Source organism: Ailuropoda melanoleuca, chromosome 5, assembly GCF_002007445.2.
Source record: "Ailuropoda melanoleuca isolate Jingjing chromosome 5, ASM200744v2, whole genome shotgun sequence".
In the NCBI taxonomy this organism is placed as follows: Eukaryota; Metazoa; Chordata; class Mammalia; order Carnivora; family Ursidae; genus Ailuropoda; species Ailuropoda melanoleuca.
In genome coordinates, this window is record NC_048222.1 from 56988536 (window position 1) to 57010464 (window position 21929).

The following is a 21929-nucleotide window of genomic DNA, read 5'->3' on the forward strand; positions in this document are numbered from 1 at the left end:
TCCACCTACCTACTCACCTATCAACTTAACCTACTTATCCATCTGTCTGTCCTTCCAGCCCATTATGGGTAGGATTATTAGTATGGCTCGTGGATTCCTCTTTTTTAAATATTTTATAGTTCATTAGTATGCTTAGTGTTCAAATTGCTCCATATTTAGCTACTAGAGCCCTTTCAAACTGGCTCCTTTGTCCTTGTGACTTTCCTGTATTTTTCAGGAATTTCTTTCTGGCATTCATCTTGTATATACCCTGTCCCAGTACTGGATTTAGCCATTTCTTGAAGATCTTGGTTCCTTTTAGTGGGGAATGGTATTCAATACTATGAGCTGAACATTATGTTTCATAGCAATTTTTAAAATAGATGGTATTATTTAATTTTACATATTAAAAAAACTAAGTCTCAGGTTATATACTCTGAGCCATACTGCCAATAAATAGTATAAAGAATATTTAAACCCGGGTCTCTCACTTAAGCATCATGTTCTTTTCAGTTGTACTGTTGCCTTTCTTTAGTCATGTCACCTGATTTCCTTCCTTCCTTTGTTCCTGCATTCCTTCCTTTCTTTTTTAGTTCGTAGTCTAAGTTGATATAAAAGTTTGCTATCATTTAATTTTTGCAGATAAGAAAAAGATCCTTGAAATTAAAGATTCATGCTGTGGACACTGCTTCCAAGAACTTGAAAAGGCAAAGCAGGAATGTCAAGATCTGAAAAGAAAACTGGAGAAATGCTGTAGGCATCTTCAGCATTTAGAAAGAAAGCACAAAGCTGTAGTGGAAAAAATTGGAGGTTAGCATTTAAAGTAGCACTGCTACCGGTATAAATCTCTTTGATCCTTGAAATGTTCAAATGTGACATTTTAGTTAATGTAGGCACCGATTCTCTTTGAGGATTAATGTAAACTAATTTGGGTCTTTTTTTTTACTGACCAAATTATTATTCCTGAACTACAAAGAGGAAAATTGAAGCTCTGATTAAAAGGTCACATTCATCTCTTCTTTTTTGGATTGAATAGATATTGAGTGCCCGATATGTGTCAGGCAGTATTCTAGGCACTAGGGACACAGCAGTGAATACATCAGACGGAATTCCAGTTCTGCTATAAATGTACAAGACTGTTTCCTTCTTTCAAGAAGCTTATCATCAAGTGAGGAGACCTAAAAACAGATTAATAAATAATTGCAGCACCGAGTGCTCCTGGCGGTGTGCTTGTGTAAACTTGGCAGAGAGGATGTGAGTGAACTCTTTCTTCCTTCTATTTGAGTTAAGGGGGGGCTTGACTTGGCCTTGAAAGATGAATGTGTTTGTCAAAGAGGACAGCATTCTAGAAAAAGGGAAAGTTGTGCACAAAGACATACGGGCCTGGTCTGGCATCCTTCCAGTCCATTCTTCACAGTGCTGTCAGGGAGATGATCTGGAAGGGATAGCTCTGCTGTCTCTTCTTGCCCTTCTGCACCAGGGAGGCTTCTGAGCCTCTGAGGCCGCTCCCTCTCATCTTTTACGGTTGCTTATCTCCTGTGCTCTGTACTGTGTGCGTTTGAAATACTCAGATAGGAATTGTACTGCTGGACCTTGCATACAGTGTTGTCACTCTCTCCTACACCTTATCCTTTCATTCTCCTTCGGCCTAACTCTTCCTCATCCTTTAGGGTTCAACTGAGAAAGATGCCTATCTGCAGAGCCCTCCTTGATTCTGTCTGGGTTAAATGGGCTACTTCTGTGTGGCCCCATAGCACTCTTGGCTCCTCCTACTCTCTTACCATTCTATATTTAATTTTTTGGTTACTTGCCTGATGCCCTTTCTAACCTATAAGTTCCCTGAGAATAAGGAATATGTCCTGTCTTGTTCATCATTGTAGTCATGATGCCCATTATGTGCCAGAAGATAACAAATGTTTGAATGAATGAAGGATTGAATGTAAGGGTCCCAAATAATTGTGTGATCCAGAAAAAAACAGACAGATGCGTTCATTTTTTTTTCTACATTTCAACTCGATTGCTTGCCTGGACAGCAGTCACCTCCTGGCTCTTTCTGCTTCCAATCTTGCCCCTCTAAGCCATTGCCCATAATGTAGCTCCAGTGACCTTTTAAAAAAGTAAATCGGATCACAGCACTCTCTTGTTTAAAGTCCTTTGGCTTATCTAGCCTTCAGTAGGCAATGCATTTTATTTAACATCATGTAAGAAGACTTTCATGATTCAGCATCTGCCAGCCCCTTAGCCTTGTCTTGCCCCAGCCTTTTATTCTCTCATAGGGCCAGAGCATGGATTTCATTGTCTCTTTTCTCTTGTCTGTTTTCATCTCGTTTACCAAAACATCTGTCTTCCCATCCTGATCACATTGCCTGGCTAACTCCTACTCCTCCCTCCCCTGGTGCATTGCTTCATCAGGGAGGCTTTCCTGACCACCCCAGATTGGTTGGCTTCTTCTGTTAGACATTACCCGCAGCTCCAATGACTTTTCTAACATTTATCATATCGTCCTTGTAATTAATTTTTGTCTGTATTGGCCTTTGAGTATAGCCTTGATGACAAGGATCAAGTCCTGACCGAGCACTTAGTGCACAGTACCTGGCAACATAGCACACTCGGTAGGTAATGTTTACTAAGAGGAGCCTGCTTCACTCCCACCTACTGCTTACCAAGTCTGTTAGAGATAGATAATCATTATTTTAAGGCAAGACAGGATTTTAAGAATTTTGAGATAAAAATTTTAACAACTGTAATTCGCATGGTGATGGCTTAGCTCTTTGGTAGAGGCCAGAAGAGTAAATGAGCTAATTGTAGCTCTTGAAAAATTTGATGGAAATAAAAAATATTTGTTTTACGTAATAAAATGACAAAGGCTGCTGGATAAGATTAGTATTTACAAATAATATTTAGCACCATACGTTGTGATTATAGTTATTCTGCGTAGTGCCTTTTGAGGCTATCTTCCATAATTCATAGACTTAGAAATAATCCAAGAAGTTGGTACTGAGCTCAGAACAATGGGCTGATAAAAGGGTTTGGGGTCAGAATTAAGTCATTTGGTAGTTTGATTTCAGTGTTTGTCTTAATGTACATCTCTTAGTTCATAATGTTTTTGCTATTATGGTTGCTTTTTTGTTTCTTAAATTCCCTTTCCTACTGTGCTGATAGCATTTATTGAAAAGTGGTGGAGTAAGAGTGAGTGATTTAAAAATATAAAAGTTATATCAATCACTAGGAGGAATAGAACAGTTCATTACCCAACTTACAGGGTGTGTTGAGAGGGTGGCATGGTAGGAAACATGGTGTGTCCTGTTCATATTTATTAAACACTGGTATTGCTAGACTTTGTATAAGGTGCTGTGCACCTGTTGTTTTATTTCTATTAAAGGTAAGTAATACTACCTCCATTTTACATATGAAAAAACTCAGGTTCAGAAAGTGTAAGTAATTTGCTTAAGCTCATTTAACTTGTAAAGAAGCAGAGCTAGGATTTAAACCTATGTCTCTCTCACTCTGAAATTCATGCTTTGTCCTCCGTTTCATAGGGACTCCCATCAGTCTCCTCACCCTCTTTTTAGAAGTTCAGAGAATTGAAAATCTTACATTAACTGTGAAAGTGGTACCTACTTAATATTAATTTTCTTTTTATTTTGTATGGCAGTGCTTGTTCAATGATCATATATATATATGAGCATAGACTGTATACCAGGATCCAAGAGGAATGTGAAAATAGAAGACCCAGTATGTTTCAACAGAGCTTCAGTCTAGCTGGGAAACAAAATAGATGCATATGAAACAGTTGGAAACCTATTCCAGGGCAGTGTGTAACCCAAAGCAACATGTGGATGTAATACAGATTTTAAGTGGGGAGAAACCGGAACAGGGAGTGGTCAGATTAGGACTCATCAGGAAATGAATGATAGGGAGCAACTGCCATTTCCACAATCTCCGCTATAAACATTTGCACTGGGAATTTCAGGGAGAGGAAAACTGAGGGAATAAAAAATTAATTGACCAATATACCATTACTTTTCTTTTTTAGAAGAGAACAGTAAAGTTGTTGAAGAATTAATAGAAGAAAACAATGACATGAAGAGTAAATTAGAAGAACTGAGAACACTTTGTAAAACACCACCAAGGTAGACTTTTAATATTTTTATTTTTATTTATTTTTTTTATTTTTAAATTTATTTTTGTTTATTTTTTTGTGAGTGGGGGATGGGGGTGTGGGGGGAGGGAGGGGCAGAGGGAAGGGAAGACAGAGAATCTTAAGCAGGCTCCACACCTAGCACAGAGACCGACTCGGGGCTTGATGTCACAACCCCAAGATTATGACCTGAGCTGAAATCAAGAGTTTGGTTGCTTAACCAACTGAGCCACCCAGGTGCCCCACCTTTTACTATTTTAAAGAAATTATTTATTTCTAAGTATTTTTAATTTTTTCATATCAATTATATCAATAAGATTCATACTAAGAGTATAAAACTTGTTATATAGCAAGAAGTATAAAAAAGAAAATCTTCCAAAACCGTATTCCTAGTAGATACCCTCTGTTAACCTCTTGTTTTATATCATTTAAGCCCCTTTATACTCATGTGCATGTTTCAAAAACTGAGATTATCATGTAAGCTAGTTTGTAAGCTTTTATTAATGTAATGTTATAAACATTTCTGTATGTCATTAAATATTCTTCTATAATGTGCTTTACACTAGCAGTATGTATTTTCATCATGTGGATTTATTCTGAATTTAAGTAACCATAACATTTGTTTCTATTTTTCTTCTATTTTAAATAACTATAGTAAAGATCCTGATATATATATGTATTTTTTTTAGCACATCTCAGTTGGATGTTATTGGAATATATAGATAGCTAGATATATTTATATAACAATCTGTTTGCAATATTTTGTTCATTTTTAGGTCATTGTCAGAAGGGGCCATTGAAAATGCTTGCCTGCTGTGCAATGGGAGGGCCTTGGAAGAACTTCGTGGACAGTACATTAAAGCTGTAAAAAAAATTAAGCGTAAGTCCCTGAGGAGAGTCCCAAGATTTTAAGGTGGTTTGAGCCTTTTTTTTATTACTAGAAGTCAGTAATTTGGGGGAATTTTCCAAACTACCTTGTTCTGAGATCTTATCTGCTTTTTAGAAGAAATTAGTGGCACCTTTTCTAAATTATGCAGCAATGGATCATTTTGCCCAATATCTTTTGGAAGTGACACGAGGGTAGAGTTACTTTATATTGTTAATTATCCTGTTCTTTTTTGGGCACCAGTGTTAAACTAAAAATTTCATAAGCTTAAAACTTAACTAAAACAAAATGTCATGTGAGTTTTAAATTAGCAAGTATTACTTTCTGTTATAAGCTTTTATTTAATTTTTAAAAAAAGATTTTATTTATTTGTTAGAGAATGAGCACAAACGGGGAATGGCAGGTGGAGGGAGAAGCAGGCTCTCTACTGAGCAAGGAGCCTGATGTGGGACTTGATTCCAGGACCCTGGGATCATGACCTGAGCCAAAGGCAGATGCTTAACCAACTGAGCCATTCAGATGCCCCTCCACCATAGCTTTTAAAGACCACAGAAAATAGATCTAGCTAGGCATTATTCTGTTCTTTCTCATTATTTCGATAATGGATTAAGTCATACATGTAAATTTGTTTATCAGGTCCTTTGCAGTAAGAGGCGATGCAGCATACCTTGCAGAGCATTTCTTTGGTTTTATGTTTTCTCAGAATGTCTCCTGTTTTTTAATTACAATATTGGTTGGATTGTATGTATGTCCCAGAACAATAACCAGTGTTGATATAGGAGAAATGTATGTTTACCTCTCAGAATTGCTATTATCTTTAACAAAACGAGTGGGAAAGGTCTTAAGTTCCAAATGTATTTGTTAGATCATCAGAATCTTTTGTAGATGTTTTGAAAAGCCCACTCAGTATCAATAGAGACAATTTACTTCTTAGTTGTTGCTGGTGCCAACAAAGGTCATATTACTACAAAACAAACAAAGCAACTTTTTGTGAATAATCATATCAGTTGGGAAGTGAAATTTTAAGCATTTTTTTCATACTCATGTGCTGACTTGTGTGTATGTGTATTGTTTAACATTTTAGACATTAGCTGGGGTTTTGTGTTGACATGTATTCCAATTTAATTTGTCCCACTTCAAATAATGAGAAATAGTCTTTCAGTTAGTATTTTTTGCATAGAGCATCTAATTTTCAAGAAAAGCTTACTGATATTGAGGGAGAGTCCTCTATGAATTGAATCTTTAATATAACAGAGTGGTGATATTTTAGGGGTAGGATGTAGCCCTAGATTTAGTTAAAAAAAAAAAAAAGTTGACATTAAGTAATGGTAGTCTCAATCAAATCATGTTGAATCAAAGATAAAAAGAAAACTTGAAAGCAGTGAACTATTTATTTATTTATTTAAAGATGTTATTTATTTGCCAGAGAGAGAGAGAGCGCGAGACCATAAGCAGGGAGAGTGGCAGGTGGAGGGAGAAGCAGGCTCCCCGCTGAGCAGAGAGGCTGATGTGGAACTTTATCCCAGGACCCTGGGATCATGACCTGAGCCAAAGGCAGATGCTTAACCGACTGAGCCACCCAGGCATTCCTGTGAACTATTTTTAAACGTATATTTCAGAGGGCAACATAGGTCTCATCCTTCTCCCTGGCATTTTGTACGTATCTCTCATGGATTGTAGTATTATATTTACTTGGGTACTCATAAGTGCTGCTGAAAGAATTGAATAAATAATGAAACATGGATTTTCAGAGCATAAGTAAATGGAAATATGAGTCTCTCCAGTTCATATTGCCTCCTATCTTTCTGTGTCTGGTTCTTTCTTCCTCACCCTTTATGTATATTTTTTCCTCCTCTCTTAATCAGACAATACATAATTGAAATGTGTAAGTTTCTGTATCTCATATATATTTTCTTGCCTTAGTGTTTTAGAATATGATAGTGTTTTCCTAGAGAATATGCTGTTTCCTTAACATATGTGGCTATCATCATTCTAAAAGGACTTTTAGATTATTTCTCCATTGAGTCTCCTAAAATAGTGATCTGAAACATTCCATTTTAATGATTGTGGAAAAGTACAATGTTTAAACTATACCTCTAGTCAGTTCATCTTCCAGAAAATTGATCAGAAGTCTGCCTCCCCTGTTTTGAAAAACTGCTAGTAAACATGCATTTTGTGGGGATTCCTGTCTCCCCACCAACTCTCTCCTTTACCTCCCCACTAGGTGATATGCTTCGTTATATTCAGGAGAGTAAGGAAAGAGCCGCAGAAATGGTAAAAGCAGAGGTATTGCGAGAACGTCAAGAAACCGCCCGAAAGATGCGCAAATATTACTTGACTTGCCTCCAACAGATTTTGCAGGATAATGGAAAACAGGAAGGGTAAGTTCAATCTAAACAAACAGTGTGTCCTGAGACTACCGGGACAGCATGTTGTCATTTTCTAAACATTTTCCTTAACCACAAAATTAACTATTTCTACATGATCGGCCATTAGGGGTTAAGAGAGCTTATGTCTGTACTACCCTAAATATTGGCAGAACTAATAGGAAAACAGAAATCCTGGGGCTAAGGAAACTCATTTTTTCCTTTAAACTATTATTAATTTAATATTCTGGAATTCCCCACAGGGCTGAGAAAAAGATTATGAATGCTGCTAGCAAACTTGCTACAATGGCAAAATTGCTGGAAACGCCGATTTCTAATAAATCCCAGAGCAAAACTACACAGTCAGGTATGTCAAAATGAGTCACTTGACGGGTTTTTTTCTCCCTTCTTTGTTAAATATTTAATATTTTTAGTATGAGAAGGAACAAGAAATGTAAGGAGTGAGAGTTAATTTATAAAGTTGTGTCTGTTTTACTTAAACTGGAAACCTACAAAAAAGAATATAGAGTTTTCAGTTTGAGTAGGCAGACTGAGCATACCCATCAGCTTCCTGTAGTTGCTTCCATTCCTAGAAATGGCAGAAAAGATTTTAAACAAGTTAGTAAGAGGGAGGGAATGATAAAGATCAGAGCAGAAATAAATGAAATAGAGATTAAAAAAAAATAGGGAAGGTCAACAAAACCAGGAGCTGGTTTTTTTTTATTTTTTAATATATTTTTTTAATAATAATTTTTTATTATGTTAGTCACCATACAGTACATCCCTAGTTTTTGATGTAAAGTTCCATGATTCATTACTTGCGTATAACACCCAGTGCACCATGCAATACGTGCCCTCCTTAATACCCATCACCCCTACTCCCATTTCCCCACCCTCCTCCCCTCTGAAGCCCTCAGTTTGCTTCCCAGACTTTTTTAAAACGATAAATAAAATTGATAAATCTTTACCCAGACCGACTCCTCAGGAAAAAAAGAGATAGGACTCAAATAAATACAATTAGAAATGAAAGAGAAGTAACAATGGACACCACAAAAATACAGAGAATTGTTAAGAGACTGCTATGAAAAACTATATGCTAATGAGTTGGACAACCTAGAAGACAAGGATACATTTCTTAAAATATACAATCTTCTGAGACAGAATCGGGAAAAAATTAGAAAATCTGAACAGACCAATTACTAGAAATGAAATTGAATCAGTAATTACAAAGGTTCCAAAAAACACAGGTCCAGAGCGAGATGTATTCACAGGTGAATGCTACTAAAAACTTGAAGAAGAGTTAACGCCTATCCTCAAACTCTTCCAAAAAATACAAGAGGAGGGAAAACTTCTAAATTCATTTCTACGAGGCCAGCATTACCCTGATACCAACACAGAAAGAGACACTATTAAAAAAAAAAGAAAACTATAGGCCAAATATCTGACGAATACAGATGCAAAAATCCTTGACAAAATATTAGCAAACTAAATTCAACAGTACATGAAAAGGATCATTCACCATGATCAAGCGGGATTTATTCTGGGCATGCAAGGATGGTTCATTATCCACAAATCAATCTACATTATATACCACATTAACAAAATTAAGACAATAAGCCATATGGTCATCACAATAGATGCAGAAAAAGCTTGATAAAATCCAACATCAGTTTATGATAAAAACTCTCAACAAGGTGGGTTTAGAGGAATTATACCTCAACATGATATTGTCTGTATATGACAAACCCACAGCTGACATCATAGCCAATGGGGAAAAACTGAAAGCTTTTCCTCTAAGATCAGGAACAAGATAAAGATGTCTACTCTCAACACTTTTATGCAACATAGTACTGCAAGTCCTAGCCACAGCAGTCAGACAAGAAAAATCCAGATTGGTAGGGAAGAAGCAAAACTCATTTTTTTGCAGATGACATGATATGGTACATAAAAGACCCTAAATCCAACACCTAAAAATTACTAGAATTAAATGAATTCAGTAATGTTGCAGGATATAAAATTAATATACAGAAATCTGTTGTGTTTATATACACTAATAACAAAGTATCAGAAAGAGAAATAAAATAATTCCATTTATAAGTGCACCAAATAGAATGAAATACCTAGGAATAAGTTTAAGGACAGAGGTGAAAGACCTATCCTCTGAAAACTTAAAGAGATTAAGAAATTGAAAATGATATAAACAAATGGGAGGATATACTATACTCATGGATTGGAAGAATTAATATTGTTAAAATGCCCATACTACCCAAAGCAATCTATAGATTCAGTGCAATCCCAATGCAAGTGTTGATAGTATTTTTCACAAAAAAAGAACAAATAACCCTAAAATTTGTATGGAATCACCAAGACCCTGAATAGCAGAAGCAATCTTGAGAAGAATAAAATTGGAGGTATCACAATTCCAAATTTCAAGCTATACGACAAAGTTCTAGTAATCAAACTGTGGTACTGGCACAAAAATAGACACATAAATCAATAAAACAGGATAGGGAGCCCAGAAATAAATTCATGATTATATGGTCAATTAATCTATGACAAAGGAGGCAAGAATATACAATGGGGAAAAGATGGTCTCTTTAATGATGGGAAAACTGCACAGCTACATGCAAAGGAATGAAACTGAATCACTTTCATAAACCATACACAAAAAAACCCTCAAAATGTTTGAAAGACCTAAATATTTGTAAGACCTCAAACCATAAAAAAAAAAAGAAAAAGAAAACATAGGCAATAATCTTTTGTACATTGACCTTAGCAGCTTTTTTCTGAGTATGTTTTCTCAGCAAAGAAAACAAAAACAAAAATAAACTATAGTGACTATAGCAAAATAAAAGTTTCTGCACAGTGAAGGAAACAATCAACAAAACAAAAAGGCACCCTCCTGAATGGTAGAGCATATTTGCAAATGATATATTCGATTAGGGGTTAATATCCAAAATATGTGTGTGTGTGTGTGTGTGTGTATACACACACACACACACATATATATAAAGAACTTCAACTCAGCACCCACAGAGTAAATAATCCAAAAATTAAAAATTAAAAAATGGGCAGAAGACATGAACAGACATTTCTAAAAAGAGGTCATAGATGGCCAACAGACACATGAAAAGATGTTTAACATCAGTCATCATCGGGGAAATGCAAATCAAAAGCCCAATGAGGTATCACCTCACACCTGTCAGAATGGCTAAAATAAAAAACACACGAAACAAATGGTGAAGATGTGGAAAAAAAGGGACCCTAACTGTTGGTGGGAATGCAAACTGGTGCAGCCACTGTGGAAAGCAGTATAAAGGTTCCTCAAAAAGTTAAAATAGAACTACCTTACAATCTAGTAATTACACTACTGGGTATTTACCTCCAAAATACAACAATACTAATTCGAAAAGATAGATGCACCCCTATGTTTATTGCAACATTATTTACAATCGCCAAGACATTGAAGCAGCTTGGCTGTCCATCACTAGAAGAATGGACTAAGAAGACTCCATACACACAGACACATAAATATTACTCAGCCATAAAAAAAGAATGAAATCTTCCCATTTGTGACAACATGGATGGATCTAGAGAGTATTGTGCTAAGTGAAATAAGTCAGACAAATACCATATGATTTCACTTATATGTGAAATCTAAAAAACAACACATAAAACAGAAACAGTCTCATTAATACAGAGAACAAATTGGTGGTTGCCAGTGGGGAGCGGGTGGGGATGGGTGAAACTGGTGAAGAAGATTAAAAGGTAAAATTTCCAGTTATAAAATAGGCAAGTCACAGGGATGAAAAGTACAGCATGAGGAATATAGTCAATAGTATTTTAATAATTTTGTTTGGTGATAGATGTTTATTATGCTTATCGCGGTGAGCAGTGTATATGTCTAGAACTGTTAAATCACTATGTCGTATTACTGAAACTAATATAACATTGTATGGCAAGTGTACCTCAATTTTTAAAAATAAATTAAAAAAAGTTATAATTCATAGACCAAAAGTTGTGAAAAATCTCTGAAAGAAAGACTGTATAAGATTGAAGATGGAAACAGTTGAAAACTGCCAGAAGATGACAGCTGTAAGTAGGAGCATTATTAAAACTGTTCCACATGTGAAGGCAGTATGTTGTAGGGGATACCAGTGAGGTAAGTGTAATTAGTTGGTGTTCTAGAACAACAGTAACCAGATGGGTTCACTCTCTTTATTCATCCTTCTGCTTTCCCTTCCCCTGCCCCCAACATTGGGCTGGAGTAAGAGCAACAGGAACAAAGAGTGTCAGAACAGGGCAAGGCTCCAGATGGCTAGTTACATCAAGGAGGAACTTAGAGCCCACATGCCCCAAGTACCAGCTATTGCATTTTTCCAGCCTTCAGCTTGTTCCTTTTACTACACTCAACTTTGTTAAACAAGCTGATACCATACTCAGAACATCTATGAGATAAGCATTCAACCAAGGATCACCAAATACCTATAGAAAGCCAGCACCATGATAAAAGACACCAAACTCAAAATAAGACAAGGCAGAAAAATCCAATACAATTTATACCTATGGATACAAGTAATAGAACAAATAAAAGGACCTGAGAATTTTAGCAAAGTATAGTAGTCTCAAAAGGAAGTAAGAACTGCAGAGGAAAATAATAAACACGCCTAACAGGTTTACTATTTTCAAGGAAAGGATATAGTTATTGATAACTCTAGCCATTGCTAGAAAAATACAAATTTAAATATGTGTATTAAGATTTTAGGCTAGCCAATAGAAAAACAGAATATATAACTCTCAAACTAGTAGGGGAAGATTTGTAAGAAAAGGTTTCAATCTAACAGAGTCACGAAAGAGGAAAAATACAACTAGAAAGCATGGGTCAATAAAAAACTATTGTAGGGTCAAACATCAGCAATCACACTAAACATAAATATGTTAAACTCACTTATTAAAAGACCATAATTACCATTTTTTAAAAATTCAGACATATGTTATTTCTATGAGAACAACATCAAAAATTCAAAGTGAAGGAATTGAGAATAATATACTAAGCAATGAAGTGTTGATATTAGATAAATTATAAAATTAAATACAACATTAAGCAAATTATACTTGAAAGGGAGTAAAGTGAAGTTGCTAATGGTAAGACTCCTAAGAACCTATAAATGGGTTCTTTCTGTTCATAATAAAATAGCTTTAGAATATATAAAGCAAAAGCTGATGGAAATGTGTGAAAAATTAATAAATTGCCAGTCACACTGGGGGATTTTGAACATATCTGTGGGGAAATGGGGCTTTTGAATTTCTAGAAAGCTTGAAGCAGAGATTGTTCAGGAATCCATAAGTCTGATATTGGTAGACATTCTTTAAAAAAGCACAAAGGTTATTTGTTTAAATTTGGGAGTGGTGATGTGGAACTTGAGTGTAAAAGATTTGGGGGCAACTGTGCAAATGTCCTAATAAAAGCAAACCCTTTTTATGATCTAGGGACCAAGGTACGCACCTGAGGTATGGTTTCTCTGATTTTATGTTATGTGGCTGCTTTGCTTCTGATCAGATTTTATGTCTTAGGTACTTAAATCAGAAATTCCATTTTAGCTTTTACTCTGTGTGTGTGTAGGTGTGCTTATGCTGGCATTGGGCGTTGGGGTTCTTCTAGCAAATTTTCTTCATCGGAGCAGAATTGGAAACGTGGCAGTTGGCTCTTAAAATGTGATATCTGTTGCAGAAAATAATCAGATGCATGACAATAAAGTCAGATTTTAGTAACAAAATTGCTTAACTTTATTTAATGGATATGTAAAATAATATTTTTAAATGTCCAGCATTGGTGTATTTTCTTTGAGAATGATTAAAATATAACATTCTTTGGAAATACATGAAAACATAATTATTTTTCCTCCTCTTTCAATGTTAATTTTCTCCTAATTTTGTTTTCCCCTAATTTTGTGTTCCCTTGTATGTAATAGTACTACCTCTGACTTCAGAGATGCTGACTGGAGTTGAAAAATCAAAAAGAAATGATGTGAATCAGAACACACCACGTCACACTGACAGCAAATCAAACAGTACACAAACGATCCCCAGAAGTATGTGTGACCAAGTTCCAAAGAGAAGGGCTGCTTGTAACTTACGAAGACGGTTAGAGGACGCGGAGCATGGGGACACAAAGCACACGGGTTCCAAAGGATCACACTTAGGCTTCCAGTTTGGGGATAACGATTATAAACACCCAGACATGTTGCCAAAAAATGTTTCTCCTGAGTTTGTTCCTTGTGAAGGTGAAAAAGGCTTTGGTTTGCATAAGAAGAAAGACCTCAGTGATACTGGCTCTGAATCACTTCAGCATTCAGCTGCATACCCCTTTCTTGGATCCTTTGGAAATAAACTCTCTAGATATACCCCTAGTCTTTCTGAATCTGGATCCACGCATACGACCTTTCGAGGTCCTAATGAAAGACTTGGTTTAAAAGTGTATAAGTGTAATCCACTAATGGAAAGTGAAAATGCTGCATCTGAGAAAAGCCAAAGTTTGGGTGTTCGGGAAACTCCAGTAAAGGATGGAGGGGACCTGGATGACTCCATAGGCTGGCATTCCAACAGTGCCACTTTACCCTGCAACAGTCACGAAGTGTCATTTTTACACAGTAGACCACAAGAAACTCTGGATATACCAGCTGAAGCTGTTAATTTCAAACAGTTTTCAGCAGCCAGTTGTCTTTCAGATACAGAGAAAAATAAAAAGATTTGTCAACCAATGGAATGTCAGAGTGGTCACACTTCAGACCTGTCAGAAGAAACCCTTTGTTCCCAGCCAGAGATCAGTAGGATTCTTAGACACCCTCCTCATCATAAAGCTGATATATTAAAGTCCGATTACAAAAAACTGAGCAGTACAGTACCATCACCTGTGTGTCGGCAGCCTTCGAGAAAATTAATTGCTCCTCTATCTAGCCAACAAGATAGTGGCTTTGATAGCCCCTTTGTCAATCTAGACTAATTGTACAGTATTTAAGAAAAATCATTAATATATTGACAAGAAAACTGGAAGGGAAGATTCATACTGAAAAAATTGTGGACTCTATTTGAGGTGTTTTAATAATATCTATCATATGAGTAAAGTGTTCTCATAAAATGATTTGAGATATTAATGTTGCCTTAATCTTCCAGAGACCTGATGGTGTCTGTGTAATCTGCTTCTGTGTGGTGCTTTATATTTGGTTGCTAAACCATCTATTTTTATACTTCTAAATTAGCTTTCTGTGCAGTGTTATTTAAATAAACTTGCATATTGCCTATTGAGTTGTTATGAATTCTTTTCTAATTCGTAATATAGAAATTTTATACTGAGATGTTTGAAATTCATTTAGAATAAAATATAAATCTTGATGATTTGTATGTATGATCAGCAAAATTCAGTATTTGAAATTAGTCATGTTTAATAAGGATGTAGATTTACTTGATGTACTTTTCCTGGAAATATCTACTCAAAATTTTGATCCTTATTCTCAATTAGTATAAAAGAAGTATTTCAAGGATTGCCAAAAAATACATAGTTGTGTTCTCGTTTCATCATTTAAAATAGTAACCTGAATTTTTTTTAGTTGACATTTGCATTATTTCAAATCTCATGTGATAGCTAGAGACTTATGTTTTCACACAGTCTTTTTTTTTTTTAAAGATTTTATTTATTTATTCGACAGAGATAGAGACAGCCAGCGAGAGAGGGAACACAAGCAGGGGGAGTGGGAGAGGAAGAAGCAGGCTCATAGCGGAAGAGCCTGATGTGGGTCTCGATCCCATAACGCCGGGATCACGCCCTGAGCCGAAGGCAGACGCTTAACCGCTGTGCCACCCAGGCGCCCCTTCACACACTTTCATCTGAAATACTACTTTTTAAAAGTTGAAATAATAAAACATCACATAGCGAAAAATTTTAAACTATTAGATTTTTATGTTCATGAATAGTGCAGAATTGGCTAACTTATTAATGCTATGGGTGGAAACTTATAATTCTAAACTATGCAGAAATGAATGTCTACCTAAATAATGTTTCTAGATGAATTTTTTTTCAGATTCCGAGAGATGGATTTGAAAGTTTTAGGTGAGTGCAAGTGCTTTTTGAAAACATTGATTATAGCTTTCCCTCATATCTCTTACCCTCAACTGTGTAATGGACTGTGTTTGTAGGTTGATTGCGTGTATTTTTTACCAGGCTAAGTTGGATTGTGTTTGGGCAGGTGACAAGGTGCATCATCCTCCCGCTGATAACCATCTCTAAAAGCAAGAACCAAGAAATGAGCCTTTCCGGACTTGGAAAGCACTGTCACCTTCACCTGTGACCTGATGTAGCTAAGCCTAAATTTTAGTCCTGGATTTCAGAGTTTGAGGTGACATGGGCTGAAGAAAGGAACACACCATGTCTTCAAAGTCTCACTTGTATTCCCAGAGACACAACGTTCCTTTTCCAACAGTTAGGGTGTCATTTCTCATTCTAGGAAAACCCCTCAACCATCCATGTTTCACATGGATCTGATTAGTGATTGATAGTTTTAAGCTCTGGATATAATGGAACTGAAAGTCTAGCTCACTGCTCACCTACTTTTTCATCTTTGTTTTAAATCCTTATCAGGTATCTCAGCCCTCAACATCAAGGTTGTAATTGGAAATCATCTTGGTTTCTGCTTCTTTTATGGTGTCTTTAATCTTTTTTGATGTCCATAATTTCAGCAGGATTAGGTTACTTTATTTTGTTCACTCTACACACACCCACCAAGGAAGGTTTATGTTTAAGTGACTGCACAGCCAAAGTACCACTGGGGATTTCCATTGGTCTGAAGGCAGATGTCACAACAGAGAGGAGGTTGGTGGCTCATAGATGTTATGGTCACATAACTCCTACTGCATCACGGTGCTTTTTCTTTTTTATATGTTGCTGGGCTTTATTTGCTAATACTGTGTTAAGGATTTTCATGTGAGTGCTCACAGGGGGTATTGGTCTCTACTTGTCTTGTGATATCTTTAGATCTTGCTTTGGTGAAAGGGTAATACTGGTCTCAGAATGAGTTGGAAAGTTCCCTTGCCTCTATTTTCTGAAAGAATTTATGTAAGATTGGTTCTTTTATAGCCCTTTTAATTTGGCTGGTTATGTCCCTTCTTTCATCCCTGATTTTGGTATTCTGTGTCATCTTTTGTTTTTTCTAAGTCTAGCTAAAGACTTAGCAATTTTGTTATTTTTCCCAAAGAACTTTTGGTTTCTTTGTTTTTCTTTATTTTTCTGTTTGCTATTTCATTGATTTCTTTCCCCTCTGATCTTTATTTCCTTCCTTCTGCTTGCTTTAGGTTTGATTTGCTCTTGTCTACTCTTAAAGTAGAGGGTTAGATTATTGGTAAGACACCTTTCTTTTCTGGTATAGGTATTTAAACTTCTGAATTTCCCACTAAGCACTGAATAAGCTATACCTCATAAATTTTGATATGTTTTTTGTTTTCACCTAATCAAAATATTTTCTAATTTCTCATTCCTTCTTTGAAACCATGGGTTATTTAGGAATATGTCCCTTCATTTCCAAGTATTGGGTATTTTCTGGATTTCTTTATTTTTAATTTATTTGTTGGAGAATATACTTTGAATGATTTCTTTCAAGAAATTTCTTGAGACTTGTTTTATGTTTTGCATATGGTCTATGCTGGAGAATGTTTCACATGCATCTGAAAAGAATGCATATTCTTCTCTCATTTGATGGAGTGTTAAAAAATGTCAGGTCACATTGGTGACAGTGTTACTCAAGTCTACTATCTTCTTGCTGATTTTTTGCTGTTCTGTTAGCTATTGAGTAGAACATTGTAATTTCTAACTGTAATTGTTAAATTGTCTATTTTTCCTTTCAATTATGTCAGTTTTTACTTCATGTATCTTGGGGCTCTCTTTTTAGGCATATATACCTTTATATTTGTTATGTCTTTCTAATGTATTGACCTTTTATTATTATAAAATGTCTTGCTATGTCTCTAGTGATATTTCTTATCTTAAAGTCCAGTTTGTCTGAAATTAATACAGCCATTTCAACTCTCTCATTATAGCAGTTTATGTTGCATATATTTTTCTGTCCTTTTTCTTTTAACTTACATGTGTCTTTTAATTTGAAGTGGGTTTCTGGTAGTCAGCATCTTGTTGGATCTTGATTTTTGTTTATTTTCCTATACAATACAGCTTTGCTCTTGGATTGGAGTTTTTAGTCGATAAAATTTAATAAAATTATGGTTGGATTTATGTCTGCCATTTTGCTATTTGCTTTCTCTATCTTTTTTTTTTTTTTAAAGATTTTATTTATTTACTTGAGAGAGGGTGAGCACAATGAGGGGTTCAATCTCAGGACCTGCTAAGCATGGAGCCTGACTGACACGTGGCTCAATCCCAGGACCCTGGGACCATGACTTGAGTTGAAGGCAGATGCTTAACCAACTGAGCCACCCAGGTGCCCCTGCTTTCTCTATATTGTATGTCTTTTTATTATTGGGTTATTCCTTTACTCCTTATTTTGTATTAAACATGTTTATCAGGGTACTGTTTTAATTACTCTTAAGTTTTTACTATTTTTTAAGTCATTTTCTAAGTCGTTCTGAGTATTATTAGGCATCTTAACTTATTGCAGACTACTTCAGGTTAATATTAACTAACTTCTGGTACAATATAGCAGCTTTGTTCCAGCATACCTTTATTTCCTTCCCCTTCCCTTGTGCTATTAATTGTCATATATATTACATTTGTGTTTTATTTTATATATATCTACACACATATTTACCTACATAATACTGTTATTATTACTTTATACAATGTCTTTTAAAGAATTTAGGAGAAGAAAAGATATATAAGGGAATGTATATACATTTAAAAATGTTTACTATTGCTGCTGGTTTTCATTTTTTCCCATGGATTCAAGTTACTGAGTCTATTTTTATTTCTTTCATCCTAAGGGACTTTTTTTTTTTTTTAAGCATTCCTACTAAGGTAAGTATGCCAGCAATGAATTCTCTTAGTCTTTATTTTGAAATATACTTCAAATTAGTTTTTGAGGGATAGAGTTTGATGGATTTAAAATTTTTGGTTGTCACCCCTCTACCCCCAGCACTTTGAATATGTCTTTCCACTGTCTTATGACCACCATTGTTTTTGATGAAAAGTTAGCTGTTAATCGTATTGTTCTCCTGTTTGTGATGAGTTGTTTTTCTCCTGCTGCTTTTAAGATTTTCTCTTTTGCTTTCAACAGTTTGAGCGTAGTTTGTCTAGGTGTTTGTGTTTATCCTACTTGGGATCTGTTGAGATTCAGGGATTGGTGGATTAATATTTTTTTCAAATTAGGAGGTTTTTTTGACCATTATTCTTTCCATTATTTTTTCTGCTCCTTTCTGGGGCTCATATGTATATTGATATATTTGCTGTTGTGCCACAGGTCTTTGAGGCTCTGTACATATTCCTTTAAAATTTTAAACAAATTTATAATGGCTGCCTTATAGTCCTCTTTTTTTATTGTAGTATGAATACTAACATGAGATCTATTCTCCTAACAGTTTTTTAACTGCACAATACAGTATTGTTAGCTATAAGCACAGTGTTTTACAGCAGATCTCTAGAACTTAATCATCTTGCATAACTAAAATTTTATATCTCTTGAACAGCAACTCCCATTTCTTCCTCCTGTCAATTACTATTCTACTCTGTTTCAATGAGTATGGCTGTTTTAGATCTCTCGTATATGTAGTATCATGCAGTATCTGTTCTGTGAGTTGTAGTTTTTGTTTATTAAATTCAACATCTGAACACAAACATAGTTTCTCTTGATAGCTTTTTTTCTTCAGTATGGGTCACACTTTACAATTTCTTTATGTGCCTCACAAATGTGTTGAAGACTGGAGATATTATGTAAGATATTATAGCAACTCTGAATTTGACATTTGTTCCCCTGAGGGTTGTTGCTGCTTTTGTTGTTATTGTTGTTAATTTGTTTGCTTTGTAATTTGCCTGGACTTAATCTGAAAAATCTCTTTCCTGCAGTGTGTCTGCTCATTTCTCTGCTCAGTTATTTTAGTTTGTGTTTTTATTTTTTAAGCCTGGCTTTTAGAGGATGCCCCTGCATATATATAGTTTCATGGTCATCCAATGATTAGTCACAGATTGTACTCAAAGTAGCTCTTCCACCCTCCGCTGATATATCCATAGGTGTGTGGAGATATGCATTCTAAGTTCAGACAATTTTTTTGTCTTCCTCCACTTTTACTTCCCCCTCAGCTTTTCCAGGTCTTCTGTGCACATGTGTACATCCTCTTTGTCAGCCAAAGGATATGTGGAGAGCTTGGGCCCTTTATGTCTTCCCTGTATATGCATGCAGCCTCCCATTCAGGCACAGATGCATAGAGAGCATATTTAGCCCCTCATTTGCAGTCTTCTTGCCGATTTTTTCATTAGTCTACTAGATTCTTGTCTCAAATGGGACCACAGTCTCAGGCAAGCAGAAGTATACACCTACCTTGTTTTTGTCCCTCTAACTTTGCTGTTTTTTACTAACAATACCGCTGGGTATGAACTTCTTGCCTTCCACTCCAGATTAAGTCAGCCCCACTCTGGAGGAGAAGCTATTAATTTTCACTACCATCCTTGTCCTGATAGCACTACCTAACTCATCAAGGTGGAGAGGAGAATGGAGTAGCCCCAGGTAACAATGCTTCAGAGTCCTCTTTCCAAGTTATTTCGTTTGGGTTTATTTCCAGAGCCCTGAAATGGTGGTTTATGACAGTTTTTTTTCCCCTAGTGTTACAGTTTTTTTGTGGGGAGGAGAGGAACTCCTGACCTCTTACACTACCAGAAGTTCTCTTATTTTTATCTATTCTCCTAAATTCTTTTCTGTGTTCTAATTTTTCCTTTATCCTGAAAATTTTTTATCTTGAAAAACTATAATCTATAGAAAATAAACACCTGCATACTCTTCGTTTAGATTGACCAATTGTTAAATTTCTATATTTGCTCTATATTTATTTGGAAATAGACACATGCATATACGTAATATGTAAGTTTTTTCTCTGAAAAGTTAGTTGCAGACACCATGATAATTCATCCTTAAAAACTCCAACATGCATCTCCTAAGAACAAAAACATTTTCCTACATAAGTACAATTGTCATATTTAGGAAATTGTATATTGATAAATGTATACATAGTCTATATTCAAATTGCTCTAATTATCACAATAATGTATCATAACTTTTTTTTTTGGATTTGTGCTGTCCACCTTCAGACTGAGGATCCACTGCTTTTCTTCCATTATGAAAAATACTCAGCCATTAATTTTTATTCACTAAGTATTTATGATGTGTAACAATTGCTTTTTACTGTTCTGAGGGATATAGCTCTTATCAAAACATATGAGTTCCTATCTTCATAGCTCTCACATTCTAGTCAGGGGAGACAATAAATACACATAATTTATGCAGTATGTTAGAAACTGGTTAAGTGCTATGGAGATAAATAAGGTCAAGTAAGGGGAAGAAGGAGTGATAGGAGAGAGGTGATCACAAGTTTAAATGGCCTACTGGGGATAGATCACACCGAGAGGCTAACATTTGGGAAAAGATTTGAAGGAATTGAATATAGCTTCACTGTTCCTTATATTCTCTACTTCAGGAACACATTAAACATAACCCCATCCTCTGTGTCTTTTAATTGTTCTTTTGTATATTTTTAGCTGCCTCATGGAATTCCTCAGTGTGGACTTCCAGTTTGCTAATTCTGTCTTTGTTTATTCCATTTATGGAGTTTTTTTATTTTACTTTCAGGATTTCTAGTTGATGTGTTTATACCTATATTTTTTTGTATAATTTCTGCTTGTTTAGTAATTTTTAAAAAGTAGATTCTATTTATATATTTAGAGACTTAAAATACTTTAAGTTACTTCTAGAGCAATTATTGATGTCACTTGGGAGTGAGGTCATACCCAAATTGTTACTTCTATTGGATTGCATAGAATTAGTTTCCCCCTGTGTATGGAATTTTAGCTTGCAGTGCAACAATGAAGAGGACTTTTTTTTTTCCTTATGAATTTTCTCTGTACACCCTGTCTAGATTTTTGTGGTTGCCTCTGCCTGGACCCTTGGGTCCCCAGTTCCAGAGCAGGTCTTATGTAGGTGGTTTCTGATCCATTAGGGATATCTTAAATCTGGTCACTGAGCCAGCAGGCAACTTGGCCCAGGTCCTGGCTGCAAGGCTATGTCTGTATCCTTCAGGCTCTCTAGGTACATAGTTTTTATATAAGCTGTGGCCTCAGGCAGTGATTGTTGTTCTCAGTCACCCTGGGGTAAGGAAGCTCTACCTGGGTGACTAGTTTAAACAGTTTTTCCTTTATCTCCTTTAGGTAGGACACTTTTAATCCTTGATGTTCTGAAGAACCCCTGGCCACCTGTACTGCTTTTGGATCCAGAACAGGTAGTACCTTACTTTTCAAGTTCTCAGAAATCTCTTGTTTTTTAATGTCTTATCTTTCGATTTTTTTCCCCGATCACTG

The 21929-nt window shown here is 35.6% G+C and overlaps 1 protein-coding gene across 11 annotated transcripts in view; it reads left to right on the forward strand.

The window, feature by feature from the left end:
• CEP152 (centrosomal protein 152) overlaps positions 1-14673 on the forward strand; it is an 88414-nt gene extending 73741 nt beyond the window's left edge. For 2 of the 11 annotated variants that reach the window (XM_034661007.1, XM_034661006.1), the window contains exons 23-28: positions 622-789; positions 4016-4112; positions 4897-5000; positions 7231-7387; positions 7636-7739; positions 13345-14673. In XM_034661007.1, coding sequence (XP_034516898.1) covers positions 622-789; positions 4016-4112; positions 4897-5000; positions 7231-7387; positions 7636-7739; positions 13345-14375 — 1661 coding nt within the window. In that variant the 3' untranslated portion in view covers positions 14376-14673. Of the gene's footprint in view, positions 1-621; positions 790-4015; positions 4113-4896; positions 5001-7230; positions 7388-7635; positions 8118-11382 lie in introns of those variants that run through there. The other 9 variants (XR_004625654.1, XR_004625653.1, XM_034661011.1 and 6 more) reach the window with 9 other exon arrangements.
• Positions 14674-21929: the final 7256 nt, after the last annotated feature.